Source organism: Melitaea cinxia, chromosome 4 (genome assembly GCF_905220565.1).
Source record: "Melitaea cinxia chromosome 4, ilMelCinx1.1, whole genome shotgun sequence".
In the NCBI taxonomy this organism is placed as follows: Eukaryota; Metazoa; Arthropoda; class Insecta; order Lepidoptera; family Nymphalidae; genus Melitaea; species Melitaea cinxia.
The window spans coordinates 4928547-4944123 of NC_059397.1; the positions used below are offsets into that span (position 1 = coordinate 4928547).

The 15577-nt window shown below is 36.1% G+C and overlaps 1 protein-coding gene across 1 annotated transcript in view; it reads left to right on the forward strand.

Moving 5' to 3' along the window:
- Positions 1-15577, forward strand: part of LOC123670173 (protein kinase C-binding protein NELL1-like) — a gene marked incomplete at its 5' end in the record, with an annotated part of 40335 nt that overhangs the window by 4461 nt on the left and 20297 nt on the right. Inside the window, one exon of the mRNA XM_045603683.1 lies at positions 13685-13835. Coding sequence (XP_045459639.1) covers positions 13685-13835 — 151 coding nt within the window. The remainder of the gene's footprint in view (positions 1-13684; positions 13836-15577) is intronic.

Genomic DNA, 15577 nt, shown 5'->3' on the forward strand with positions numbered 1-15577 from the left:
CTGTGGAAATTACCGACTCCCTACAGCTCCTCGGTGTAGAGCTATCGTCCAATCTGAACTTTGGGAAACACATCGAGTCCAAAGCAAAAACTGCAACAAAAAAACTAGGTATTCTCTCTAAGGTCAGGCGATACTTCACTCCAGAACAGCTGCTTCAACTATACCAAGCACAAGTTCGGTCTTGTATGGAGTATTGCTGCCATCTTTGGGATGGATCCGCCAAATACTAACTGGCAACTTTGGACTCGGTGGAAAAACGAGCTAAGAGACTCATAGGTGACCCTACTCTGACAGACACCAAGCTGCAGAGTCTCGATCATCGGCGTAGGGTAGCTCGTCTGTCGGTGCTCTACAAAATATATTTAGGTGAGTGTGCGAAGGAATTACACGATCTAATTCCCCCAACAACCTTCCGCCATCGGGACTCTAGGCGCGGTCGATCGTTCCATCCTTATGTCATCGATATGCCACCTACGCGCACAAAACGCTTTGGCTCTACTTTCCTGATGCGCACAGCTAAGGAATGGAACTCGTTGCCCGCGTCTGTGTTTCCCGAACGATACAATCTGGGTGCCTTCAAGGCCAGAGTGAATAGGCTGTTATTAGGCAGGCATGCTCCACCTTCGACCGCATCGTCACTTAACATCAGGTGAGATTGTGGTCAAATGCCTGCCATAAAAAAAAAAAAAAAAAAAAAAAAAAAAGATCGTTCGTCGTTTAATTTCTGTCGCGAGTTTAGGTCGTATGGGTAGTTGTTTACGGGATGAAGCGCAGTCGTGGTTAAATGATTGTGTGAAGCAGGATAGAACGTGAAGCAGCTTTAAGTCGAGTATCTTTTTAGAAACAGATAGAATATCTTGGTTGATTAATTTACCAAGGTCAGGTGAGGCCGAGCTTTAGTAAAATTGAGCCACTTATTCAGTCACCGAAGCCTACCAACGCAAGACAGGTTAACCAATTTCTAGGTCTTACAGGCTATATCTGTATTGCCAAATTATTAAGAAACGGCGAATCTTTGCTGCAGAGGACCTTGTCTTTGTGATTAAAATCTAGCAAGCACTTACAGTGTGCTTAGCGCACTCCCGCATAACCGATACGAGTTGAAGTTGCTGGCAGGCTCCTATGGTAAGACGATACGAGCAGCCTCTGAACACATGGTTCAGTGGCTCGGCGAGTGGACGCCGGACACGTGCTTCGTATTCTTCGATAGCGGTTGGTATACACCGTCATGGTAGCAGTACGGGTAAGCAAACGTGGAGTCTCTGCTATCATTATCATTACAGCCTATACAGTCCACTGCTGGACATGGGCTTCCACAAGTTTGCGCCAAGCGTGGCGTGAACTCGTGTGTTTTGCCCGTGGTCGCCACGCTAGGCAGGCGGGTTCGTGGCCGCGGGGCTGGCTTTGTCACGCCGGGGGCGCTGCTGCCCATCTTCGGCCTGTATATTTCGGGGCCAGCGGTTGGATGGTTGTCCCGCCACCGGTCGGCTTTTTGGGTTCCATGGTGGTGGCGGAACTGTGTTGTCCCTTGGTCGCCTCTTACGACACTCGCGGGAAGAGAGAGGCAATGTACATGAATAGTGTGGTATGTGAGACGCCTTCACGTGTGGTCACGCGTGTCGGCGTAGTCATGCGTGTGGTGGCTCCGTATATGGGTGCGGCGTGGTGCGGAGCTATACACGTGCGATGGTACCTGCACGTTGCTGGCACGACGTGACAAAATGACCGTTTTGTTATTTGAGACAAGCGTAATACTGCCTCTGTCTGCTTTCTGTGATGGGTATTGCGTAATACTGCCTCTGTCCAAGGGATATCGCGTAATACTGCCTCTGTCCCTGGATCACATAGTGGGTATCGCGTAATACTGCCTCTGCCCGTAAGGTAAACTAAATGTTGTGTGATGGGTATTGCGTAATACAGCCTCTGCCCAAGGGATATCGCGTAATACTGCCTCTGTCCCTGGATCACATGATGGATATCGCGTAATACTGCCTCTGTCCGTTGATCACATAGTGGATATCGCGTAATACTGCCTCTGTCCCTGGATCACACGATGGATATCGCGTAATACTGCCTCTGTCCGTTGATCACATAGTGGATATCGCGTAATACTGCCTCTGTCCGTTGATCTTCTTCTTCTTACGGTGCCTCTTCTCTACGAAGGTTGGCGACCATCATGGCTATCTTAATCTTCGAAGCTGCAGCACGGAAGAGAGAGCGAGTACTTAGATTAAACCATTCACGGAGGTTCTTCAGCCAGGATATTTTCCTTCTGCCAGAGTCTGCTACAGACGATGAATGTGACAATGCTCAGCTTGGGCCTTCGACGGCTCCTGCTACTGCTTCCCCAGGAGTTCTCCCTGGAGACGGCGAGCTCGAGTCCTTATCAGCGTCCACCGACGGCGTTCGTGGTGAAAATGTGCACCGGGGACGGCGCACGGTCAGGAGAGGCCGTGTTAGCATAATATCGATTATTTTAATACGTTTCGTGACGTCGTGCAACAGTGTTAATAAAAATAGTTCCCTACCCGCTAATACGTTTTGTAACGTCATGCAACAACGTCAATAAAAGCAGTCCCTACCCGTTCAGAGGGCTCATTTGCTTCTCGGCTTTCGAAACGATAGGTCGTTGTTTCATGACGAGTCCGTTGATCATTTTTATATTCAAAGTAATGGTTGTTTGCTTGGTTAATTAAAATTGTAATTCTCGGTCATTATTTTCGATTAAGTTAGTGGTTAAGGTTAATTTTTGTGATAATTGTTATATTTGTAAAAATGAGTAATAAATAGAAGTTAAGTGTTCGGTTTTCTGTCTTTTTTTTAAATAAATAAGTTTGTTTCTCCTAAAATTATATTTTTTAAACCACGTAATTACTATGAGAAAAGATGAGTAATGTTCGAAGGTGCTCAACTGTACAATAAACAGCCAAAAAACATTAAGGAAGCTAAGTCGCTTTTTATTATGAAGAAACTACTCAAAAGCTACACAAAAATCGATCAATATAATCATGATATTTTAATGTCATAAAAATACGAAATCAAAAATTAAAATACATGAATGCAATTAAATCAGAAGTAAACTACAAATTTTATAATTTAGCAAGGAAAATAAAAATAAATAAATAAATAAAAGGTCAAATAACAAAAATATTTCTTTGGTCCAACATTGATAGATGGAGTATTAATTTTTATTATATTATAGTGAAACATAAAATAAATCCCTAACAATGACACTTCCAGTTGCGCATTTTTCTGTTGATTTAGTGTACAGATATTATAATCCTACCCTCGATATTTTTTATTCTTGTCTCAACTATAAATTGTTTATTGCGACATTGCGACACATATATTTATGTTTAAGGTAGAGCATGTAATTTCTCATGTAACTAACTACATTGTATTCTTTTGAGAAATAAATGATCTCTTTCACCTTATGCTTGAAATTTGCCGCAATTAAAGCTATCAACGTAATACTAATGACATATCGTACTCTATGATAGTGCAACACATTCCCGTAATTAAGTTTACACAATTATTTGTGAATGCTTTTTTGAAAATTTTAATTTGTGATGTTAAATTTTGTAATTTAATCTTTTTAAATGAACGAGTCCGTAAAACGTTAAAATAAAAAATGAACTCATAATAAAATCTTGGTATATTGCTGCAATCCGGTTTATTGTCGGAACAATGAATTGTTTTTGCTTCCGGAAAATTCGAAAGGGAGCTGACCCTTTTTTGTCGCTGAGTTTGTTGGAGGAGAACATCAAAACTAAGAAAAAAGGGAATTGATTGACATTCTTCGATGAAATAACTCTTTGGGTGCTTTGTGGCACGTGCCGGGATATGTCAGTTAGTCTCTGATAGATTTATATTTTGGTTATGTATTCTGGATTGTTTGTTGATAGATAGATTCTTTTGTTAGTTTTACGTTCTTCCTATTCCTAATTTTCGTGATTTATTGCAGTGAACTTTATTTGTTGCTTTATTTAATTAACTCAAAAATATTTCAGAGTAATATGTATAGCGTCAAAATTTCTTTTAAATTTTGTATGATTAATTTAATAACTATTTTCTACTTATTTTTACTGCAATATAAACATAAAAGCAATGAGTTGTAATCAGCAGTTAATTACGATGTGTAATCTAACAAATTTGCACTAGCTATCAATTAATATTCTGTTACGTCCATTACATTGATTAGATCGGTTTTTCTCTTGAAAAAGTCTATTTATTTTAATGAAAAAAAGTATAATTTTAATCTCTTTCGCCACACATGCATATAATTATAAGGGTATAGGAAAAGTAGTTACTTCATCATTATCATCATTACAGCCTATACAGTCCACTGCTGGACATAGGCCTCCACAAGTTTACGCCAAAAATAACGCGAACTCATGTGATTTGCCCATAGTCACCACGCTGGGCAGGCGGGTTGGTGACCGCAGTACTGGCTTTGTCGCACCGAAGACGCTGCTGCCCGTCTTCGGCCTGTGTATTTCAAAGCCAGCAGTTGGATGGTTATCCCGCCATCGGTCGGCTTCCCAAGTTCCAAGGTGGTTGTGGAACCTTGTTATCCCTTAGTCGCCTCTTACGACACCCACGGGAAGAGAGGGGGTGGCTAAATTCTTTAGTGCCGTTTCCGATTCTTTAGTTACTTATTTTCTCATAAATCATTCGTTAATCAGTTCACTAGCAATTCGTTTCGACTTTATTGCCTATACATTCCCATAAAATTTTACATTTCTAAAAGCATAATTATTTTTAATAACTTCTTATTTATTATACAACTAGCTTTTACCAGCGGCTTCGCTCGTAATGATTTTTTTTCAATAATAAGTATCCTATGCTACTTCCAATACCTTCAAAAATATATGTACAAAGTTTTATGATGATCGGTTAAGTAGTTTTTGCGTGAAAGCGTAACAAACAAACTTACATTCATAATATTAGTAGGGATTGAAAGTATTAAAGTTAGAAAAAAATGATACAGACACACTTTTTTGTTCTTGGTAACTTTTATTCTAATCTAAATTTATTTACAATAAATAATACTACATTAATATTGCATACATTACATACTACATTAATATAATAAATATTTGATACAATACAACCAACGTTCTTTTGAATATTTTAAACAAAATAAAACAGATTGACTTTGATCAATGATATTTTAACAACGTTTAGAAATTAGAACTGTATTTATTATTTATTACACAATTTTCTATTACTCGAAATTGCCCAATTTAATCTTCCGAGGACAATTGATTGTAATCCTCTGGGGCTTTCCCTCGAAACAAGCCCATTATCGATAAAACGGTCGTAATACGGCCGACACATAAGGCACATCTCTTACTGAGCCGCCACAAACGATGATTAAAGCATCACTGCGTGACCTAAAATCTGTCGAAATGAAATAAAGCTGGCAACAAACTTATATTCATGTTCAAGTTATATGGATTGTGTCAAAATATTATCGCGTATAATTTATAAATAGGAACTATTAAAGTGTATATTATGGAAAAATTGGCATCAACTCAAGACAAAACTCAAAATAGATTCTTAGATATAATACAAAAATTAATCAATTTGCAGTACTTCAAAATAAAAAAATAATAATAAAAAATATATATTATTAACACCCCTACTGGTAGAGTCCGAAGTTTCGCACGATTCACTTATATGTACTTAAAACGCACCGTTAAGCTAGACGCAAAGCTTGCGTAATTGTCGAAGGGTGTCTGGACGCCCTAATTCATGGGGAAGGCATTGTAATGCCGGTGTCAAACGCCGAGGCCTATTGTCCTAGCGGCGTCTGTTTAGAAATATAGCACCATGCTGACAGGTTGACTGTAACATCTGGACCAGATATTTCTTAGGAGTGGCTGCGTATTATCTCTCCCTGTAATTATTAGTAAGATTACAAGACAAGTACTAATATAAAATCTTTATATTTTTATATCGTATTGTTCTGTCATTTATTGTATATTGGATCTATCAATCATTTTTTTTTTGAACTAACTTAAAGTTGAACTAACTTAAATAAGTTAGTTCGACTATACCGAACAACCTTTTTTTAACCGACTTCAAAAAAGGAGGAGGTTATTTAGTTCGACCGTATATATATATATATATTGTTGGAAAGGATATATCCCAAGGATGGTACTATTGATAAGGAAACCATGATCTGATGATGGAATTCCAGAGAAATCGAGGGAAACCCTCGAAAATCGTAGTGACGTCTATTGTGTTTGTTAATTTTTTTCGTCTACTTACGTTGTATTACTTATTGAAAGTAATTGAAGTCGCTATTTTCGTTTGCTAGCAAACAAATTATCCTCGTTTTCATACCCGCAATATCATAAAAAAAAATTTTAGATCAATTTATTAAAAAAACTGCCCACTTTTTTAATTGTAAGAATATCTCGATCAAATCTAAACTAAAAATTCAATAAAGTTTGGAGCTTAAAAGGTTCTTCTAAATTAATCGAAATACAAAAAACAACTAGTGGCATTAAATATTGCGTTTTGTCGACTAGTGTTTGTCTGGTTGAAATATTAATAGAATCTATTTAATCGTGAATATATAAAGCATGCAACCAAACAAAAAAGGACTTTGAAAAATGTTAACAATATTTTTGCTTCATATCTTATATATTCCAGATCGATTTTCATAGCAGACCTATCAAACACAGGCGCATTGTCAAAAAAACGGTAATGGCTTTCAGTTTGCAAGAGACAGGCGTATTGAATGCTATCGTTGTGACAGCCATTGACTACGCTGGGGTTCTCTGATAAATAAACAGATAGACATTTTACTGAAAAATTAGTTTACAACCAAGTAAAATTAATGACATACATATTTCGAAATTCTATTCGTAAATTGTAGTAAGCTCATATGTCTTACACTATTAACTGAAAACCTAGAGCGTGAGTTAGAATTTTCTAGGTTCGTTTTTGGGATGAAATATGTCTATTGAAGGCATATTTCAACGAACAAACTTCATAACTTATACTAGATGACTCGGCAAACGTTGTCTTGCCGCTAAACGGTATTTAAAAATGGGGTTGATCGTAGAGGGTTGAAAATTTAGAGTTGTATGTATTTTTTAATGTTGTATCATAAAAAAATAAATAATTTATCTTAAAATTAAAAAAAAATATTTAGTGGTGGACTACCCTTAACATTTAGGGAGATGAAAAATAGATTTGCCGGATCTGGCATGCCTCATTCTATCCTGATCCGGTCCAGATACATGATATGGTTGAGCCTGACCTTTTTTATAGTCGGGAACGCGATAAACAGTAAAAAAAAAAGTATATATGTGCAATTCATACACCACCTTTTCAAGTTTCACTTCAAAATTTCCCTGGCAAGAAAGGTTTTAAATCATCACGCTACGGTACGTAGAAGCGTAGCTCCAATAATAAACGCAGACGAAATCGGGCATTTCATCTTATACATTAGGATATGTCTCTAGGTCATTTTATGGAGAGTAATCTTTACTGACGGAAATAGAAATATGACAAAGAAAATAACGAACATTATGTCCTCATGCGAATAGAAACAAAATTCAAGACAATGACCAACCCATTGTATCCTGTATTTCTTTACACGTTGTTTATATGTCTATCGCAGGACATTTAATGACATTGTGTCATTCTCTTGTGAGTCCTGCAACACGTAATGTAATATAAAATATACACAAAAATAGTGATGACTACTGTTCGAGAAAAATCCAAAAAACTGAAATTTTTACTTTTAACCTTGAGTAACTTTTTAACATACATGAGTGCTATAAGGACTTTTGCCGGCGTTCCAATAAAATTGCATATCCATCGGAAAGGCTTTAGATTAAGAACCGAATTATCTAAGCTCAAAATTTTACTGTTTATCGACATAATTTGGTTACAAAAAAAAATACCCCTAACCTATCTAACTTCAAAATGCGGTTCTTACTCTAAAGCCTAGCCTATCCATCTACCTTCTATCTTCTTCCTCTATCATATAAAAATCAAATGCTGTTCTACTCGCTAAAACTCGAGAGTGGTTTGGCCGATTTTGCTGATTTTCATCTTAAATTATTTGTGACAGTTCAGGGAAGGTTTAAATGGTGAGATGATGTGAATATAAATAATAAGTAATGAAAAATACTAAAAAACAACAATTTAATTTTTTCCGTCAGTTCTTTGCTTAATGGCTTTTAGCCTATTCCAAATGTTTCTAGCTGGAAAACATTTGATGCCTTTATAAAACCTCACCATTACTCCAGATAAATTATATATCATTTTATATATGGTGCAACGGTCACAGCACTGGTTTGTGGCTGTTGCGCTGGCAGTTGCGGGTATTTGTATTGGCATACAGATGTTTGCCGTGGTCTGGATGTTTGTGCAGTCCTTGTGGGTCTCCCCACCGTGCCTCGGAGAGCACGTTAAGCCGTCGGTCCCGGTTGTTATCATGTACACCTGATAGCGATTGTTACTCATAGTAGGGAATATATCCGCCAACCAGCATTGGAGCAGCGTGGTGGATTGAGCTCTGATCCTTCTCCTACACGAGGAAAGAAGCCTATGCCCAACAGTGAGATATTACAGGCTGAAGCGTAGATAATTGCTTGTTCTACCGGATTCCAAAACTAAGAAATCTATTATTGCTTTTATTTTTGTAAAATAATTAATTATTAAAATCATTTAATGCGAATTATTCGCACGGGTATTGCTAGTAATATATCATAATGATACGAAGCTCACTGGGTCATCTAGTAAATAATAAAAATAGTTTGGAAAACTCTACCATAATACTGACCAATAATAAAGACCTTATACTTCTAATTTAAAATTAAATATTTCGACAAGTTTTATCACGACGGAACACTAAATTGTTTTCGGAGTTATAGCTTATGACTTTCTGAGGGTATTATTGGTCGCCTGCGTCACTGAGCTGCAGTGATTTTGCTCACCGATCCGTTATAATTCTAAAGTGAAGTCATGTGACACGCTTAAGCCTATGCCTGTTTAATAAATATTTAGTGAAATGAAAATATAAAGTTTAAAAAAATGTTATAATATTTTTTTTACTAAACATTTAAAGCCAATAATAGGGTCGATTAAAAATGATTTAATTATTACGTTAGCATTGCTACTACTACTTGTGTTTATATAAAACATCATGTTAAGTTATATTATAAAATTACTAAAAATGAAAAAACTTTAATGACTGAATTATCAGTGAAGTTTCCCTTTTCAACATACATCAATTGAGGGAACAACATTCGACGCTATTTTTAATATCAGTCTTTGATCTAATACCTACGGTCTATTGAGAGTTTACGAGTGTTACTGGTCATATGAAACAATCACCAATAAAATATATTCACCGCGGGGAGCTATCCAGTAATGTTTGCATAATCCCTTACAAATATTTGTATGCAATAAATTCGTCAAGGGTGATTTAATGAAACCAAAACATTTTGGGGTCGCTTATGAAGAACAATAATACGTTATTGCTGTCACGTTATGGAATAAAATAAATAACGGTGCCTATGGACGATAGCTGGAAGTGATTTGTACAATATATCAAATTTTAATGATCTCTCATTACTGGAGTTTATGCAAGATTACACAGGAATATGTATCAGTGGTACGGTCAAAAGGAATAATTATTATTGATTATATAAACATGGATTTAATTCATTTTTTTTGTAATGGTACTTTTTCTTTTTAGAATTTCTTAATCAAAATCGATATATGAATAAAAGTATTATAGTGCCCGATATTGAATAGTATCTTTGATGTTTAATACTTTGTGGAGTGCTTGTCGTCGAACTAAAAATACTTCTAGAATTACTTAATTGTCTTTCACTAGAGTTTATATTATATTATTGTTATCTATGTATTAATACGTGAAGCAAAACCTTTGTACCTCTTTTTACGAAAATTGCGTGGACGGAGGAGTATAAAATTTCGCACACTCACAGTTTGTGTAGAGAACGAATGCAAAATCCTAATATTTTTGCAAAATTATGCATAAAAAATACATCAAATCAATAATGCAAATACATCAATTCAAAAATAACATTACACATACCACGTATTTGACACACGCAAGAGAATATATATCTTTAAACAACAAAAGAGTATATATCTTTTGTTTATTATTATAGAAGTATATAGTATGTCTTTGACAAGATGAACCTTAATATCTAATGTTTAAACTTATAATTTAAATTAATTATGGTCGATTCGATTACAGGACGACCACTATTATATATTAATACGTGAAGCAAAAACTTTGTACCCCTTTATACGACAATTGTGCGGACGGAGGCGTATGAAATTTCGAACACTAATAGTTCATGTAGAGAAGGAGTGCAGAATGCTAATTTTTTTTTTTTAATTATGCATAAAAATACATTAAATCAATATAAAACATTACACACACTACAATGTTTTTGATACAAATACGCAATTATACTCTTTTGTTTAATGTTCATACTTATAATTTAAATTAATTATGGTCGAATTTCGACCACTGGACGACCACTAGTAGATATTAATGTAAATAATGTAGTAAGTAAAGTAAGTAAGTAATTAAAATATATAAAACAACTTAATTATATTCTATTCCGTTAACTAAGTTCCTACTTATAAGGCAAATATTTTGAATTTGTTTTTCGGGAATAAAATTCTTTAAACCTTAAACCTTAAATAATAATAAATTATTAAAATATTTGTTTGAAAACATAACTAACTACAACCTCTATAACCAAATGTTTCGTCTCCGTAAAGCAAAAAAGAAAATGGAATATAATGCTATTTTAAAATATCTTACCCTCAAATAAATGGGTCGTAATAACCAACAGAGTAAGAGTTTTCTTAATATTTAAAGGCATTGAATTTTCTTTCAGAAATGCTGTAGCATGGGCCAAGATATGTTGGTGTTCGTAATACATATTCAATAACAAGAATTTAGGGAGAGAGTCTATTAAAGGGAAGACACGCAGAATTATTCATCGCTTAACCATCATTTTGATCCAATTAGCCAAAAGCCTTTTAGTTACTTACTTTATAAAGATAAGCCTTATTTCGTGTTGAAAGTATTACATTTTATCATTAACGTATTGAAAGTAATGTTTATTTCAAATAATAAATAATCAATATATATATAATAATATATCTGTTTATGTATGTATATATTTGTATGGTATATATATGAATTATTTGCTCGTATATATAATATAACGATTGCCACTAACGTTACCTTATATTTCCTCCCTTTTTTCTTCTTGATGTGAATTTTACTAATACTCAATTTTACACACCTACAAACGCCTGCTCTTGTACGTCCTAAGGCTGGCTGGTAGAGAATGCTTTTAGCATTAAACCCGCCTTTTGTACAATTCTCTAATATATTGTGCAATAAAGTATTCATAAATAAATAAATAAAAATGTAACGGGTAGCTGTCTGTACTTTTAAGATATATGAGAAAAAATATTGAGACCTTTATCAACGCAAATAGCACCCAAAACAATGATTATCAGAATTATCTGTTTGTCTATGCCTTTGTGCTCGCTAATCTCAGAAACGATGAGAAAAAGACTTAGATGTGTTTTTTACTAATATATTGTGGTAAGCTTAACTACACTATTGTATTGTATACATTCACTGTATGTTTCGTCAATCGCTTCATAAATAAAAAAGTTATGCCAATTTAAAGAATCACGTTGAACATGTTAAATCACTATTCCACGTGGACGATGGCGCGAGCACAGCTAGTAATAAATAAAGATGTAATAGATACGTGTATACGAATTAAATATCTCCTTATATCTATTCAGAAAATCGTAAAGGCGCTATAACGATTGCGCTTAAATTCAATTTCATACATCTAAGTTGAATACGTAACCTTTACCGTGAACCTGAAACTATTTTTTTTTTCTAATAGGAGTGACGATGTTATTTCAGTAACGTAGGAAACCGGAGGGTTTTTTCTGTCATCATGTACCTTATAAAATTATATCTTAATTTGCGTCTATATGCGCAAGTATTATTAAATATACTAAAACTCTTAAAATATTTGTATTTATTTATCAACGTATGTAACTTATTATTAACAAATAATTATATTTGACAAGTTGTAGATATAATAAAGCAGACAAAGTTACAGCATCAACTTGTTTTAAAAAGATTTGACGTGAATAGTTTCTAGGTCGATGCACTGGCTCTGAAGCTGAGATCATTTTTCCTACGCAAAACTTCTAGAATTGCTCTAGAAGTTCTCTTTGCAAACGAAATTAATTTTTGAACTTTTAATGGCATATCGTTGACAGAATCGTATAACATTCTGAGTAACGAAGAGGAAGTTAATAAATTAAAACTTAGTTCTTTCTTACTTATATTATATGATATTTTACTTAGATCTTTTCACTACTTAGGTATTTTAATACTAGAAATTATAATAAAGATGAGTTTAGTTTATAACGGTAACCGCTATAAAAAAATCGAGCGCATTTTTTTAGTTCAAAAATCCTAAATGTTACGTTATCTACCCTCTACATAAGCAAGGGATTATACTCGTGAAGGCAAAATTTTTAATTAAAATTTCTCCACAGCAATTAAGGACATTTCCTTCACAATCTGGATCCCCTGTCATTCCCCTGCCACGCCATTAACCCCCCGCGGGCTCTATCACGACATCCACGTGCGAATCGCGCGATTATTTTGTCATTGTGTTCCCCTTTAAAAATCGTTTCATTACGTTCGTACATTTGATTCGTGACATATTGTCAATGTGCCTTTTATTCGTTGCACACTACAAATATTTGCCGATGTTGGTTTTATAATATAATAAGGTTAGTCTCATTTTAAATCATTATATAACTTTTGAGGTGTGTGTAAAATGCTACCAATAGTTTATTTAGTGTTAAACGTTGGCATGTTGCCAAACGGTTCCGAGTATATCTAACTCCACGTTCATAGACTTGAAATCACAGAATATATCGTAACTACTGATTTTATCAAAATTTATTACACCGCATAACCTTTCTTAATGAGGTCGTTCTTTACGTATTTCTTTAATATCTGTTTTATTTTTTAAAGGTGGAAAAGTAAATGTATCCAAGTCTTTTTACTTTAGTGTGTTTTCCCGTCTAAATACTTTTTCCTTATACATAATCAAAATATAGTTGTCTACAACTTTGGTTTTCTTTTACCAAGCTTCCATATATTTTTTATATTAAAAAAGTTACAAATTACCCTACTGTACGCCTAATACCTGACGCCTGCCCTAGCCCTAACCCCCTCCCCACAATCTCTGGCTACCTTACTCACCACAGGAACACAATTCTACTTGAGAGCAACATTATATTGTTGTGATCTTCTGTAAGGTTGAGGTTCTTCCAATTTGAGAAATTTTGAGCAAGATATTTCCTGCTGTTCCCTAACTTAATAAAATATTTTTATTTCATTTGATTATAATTATTTATTTTTCTAAATAATGTATGTGTTTAGATCAAAACTTTAAACCTGACCATCTACATATATACCATTTCCACTGTCCAAAGGTTGCCTGGAAGAAATCGCTCTTTAGCGATAAGGCGGCCTTTTGTACTTATCTCCTGTTTTTATTTTTGTAATTTTAGTTTTTATTATTATTATAGTTTAACCTTGTATCCGTTTCAGGGGACTCGCGGTCGTTGCAGGTGGAGGGCGAAGCGTTCGAGCGCGCCGCGGAGCTTCTGCGGCACTCTCCCGAGTTCACGCTACTCGCTGCGCTGCGGCAGGATCCCGCTAACTCCGGCACGATCATTTCTTTCTCGCATGGCTACAACAGGTAAGTTTTTTCTAAATTAAACAAGATCCAAATTATTTAAAAAAAATTAGTCGTCAAAAAAGATTTCAACAAATTGAGTTATGAATCAGTTAATTTGTATAGAATAATCACGACCTCCTAATATTATTATTCCACTTAAATTATTCCACTTAGTGGTAATAATTGAGTTTTGCGTAAACTATAAAACTATCGAGATTGGCTTTAAGGAAACATTCCGTGATTTCTATGTCTTACTTCATCACAGATTTACTGACCAATTGTATTCCTTAGCAAGTTTCGAAGTGAGAACTGTAACATTTCTCGTTTTAGATGAACTTTCTACAAAAATGAATTGATACAGTATGGATCTTGTCTAAAGTAGTAACGAATAGTCTGTTATTAGTACAGTATCTATTGCATGAATTATCTGTTTAAATGTTTAGTATACACGTTTCGACAACTAGTAAATTCAATCAATAAGTGTTAAAAATCAAATTAGTTATAATTATATTGCATTCAGCCTGTAACATCTCATTGCTGGGCATAGGCCTTTTTCTCCATTTTGGAGAAGAATTGGAGCTTAATTCACCACGCTGATCCACTGCGCGTTGTCAGATACGTTCCCTACTATGAGTAACGACCGCTATCAGGTATTTATGATCACAACCGGGACCGACGGCTTAACGTGCTCTCCGAGGCATGGTGGGGAGACCCACAAGGAAATCCATCCACAGACATCCAAACCGGAAAGTAATATTATTTTATACAAATACAAACATCCATTCCGAGCGGTACTCGAACCTGCAAACCGTCGGTGTTTTAGGAGACTAGTCACACCACTACACCAGAGTGGTTGTTCTACTAGATATATTGTAAAGATATATTTATCTAATATGACTACCGTTTAATGTCGGGTAACAAATCAGGATGAACGACCGGCGCGACCGGCGGCCGGCCGGCGGATACGCCCCGGCGCGACTCGGAGCTCGGCGACGCGCAGCGGTAAGTTCTAGATCTCAACATCGCTGCGCGCGCACGCATCGCTTCGCGCCATGCGTGCGCGCGCATAGGGGAGAATCATGTATCTTGGAATGTCCTGTGCCTCGGAATGCCCTCCTTGATCCATCCGTTGTTAACCCAATGCGTTACCGTGACCTATGCATGGCCGTATGTGTGCGCGGGCGAGTCTTGCATGCGTTCACTGCGCCTCCACCGCCGTCGTCCGTCTTGTGTTCTGTGTCTTGACGTGTTTTATTTGTAACTGTCTAACCGTTACCTTATGATCCGTCTTAATGTTTGCCTTGTTGTTGTCGTTAGTCGTACCGTTAAGGGCCCGTCTCCGCTTCGACTCTGTTCGCCGGGCTCCGCACTTGCATTCCAAGCGACATGGGAATCAGTAATTGTGCATTTAAATCGTCAATGATAATCGAGTTCGTCTCTTAGATTGGAAGAATCGACCGGCCAGGTGCACGTCGATTGGCGCCGAATCTCCCTCCAGTATTTCCGTCTGCGATCGAAGGTCGCAAATCGCGTTCTCCCTGTGGCTTTCCATCAGACACCAACTAATTATATCGATATTGAACGCGATTCGTTCCGAGGTACATGGTCCCCTTCCCGAACGAGCGATATTGAGATGTAGAGCGAGCCGAGGTCCGCTCGAAACCTGTCCCACCCCGTCTGCCGTCCGAGTATATGTGTTGTTTGTTTATGTGTACCTCGGAACAGTTCGCTCGGAGGGAGGTTCCGAGAGCGCGGCGACGGGT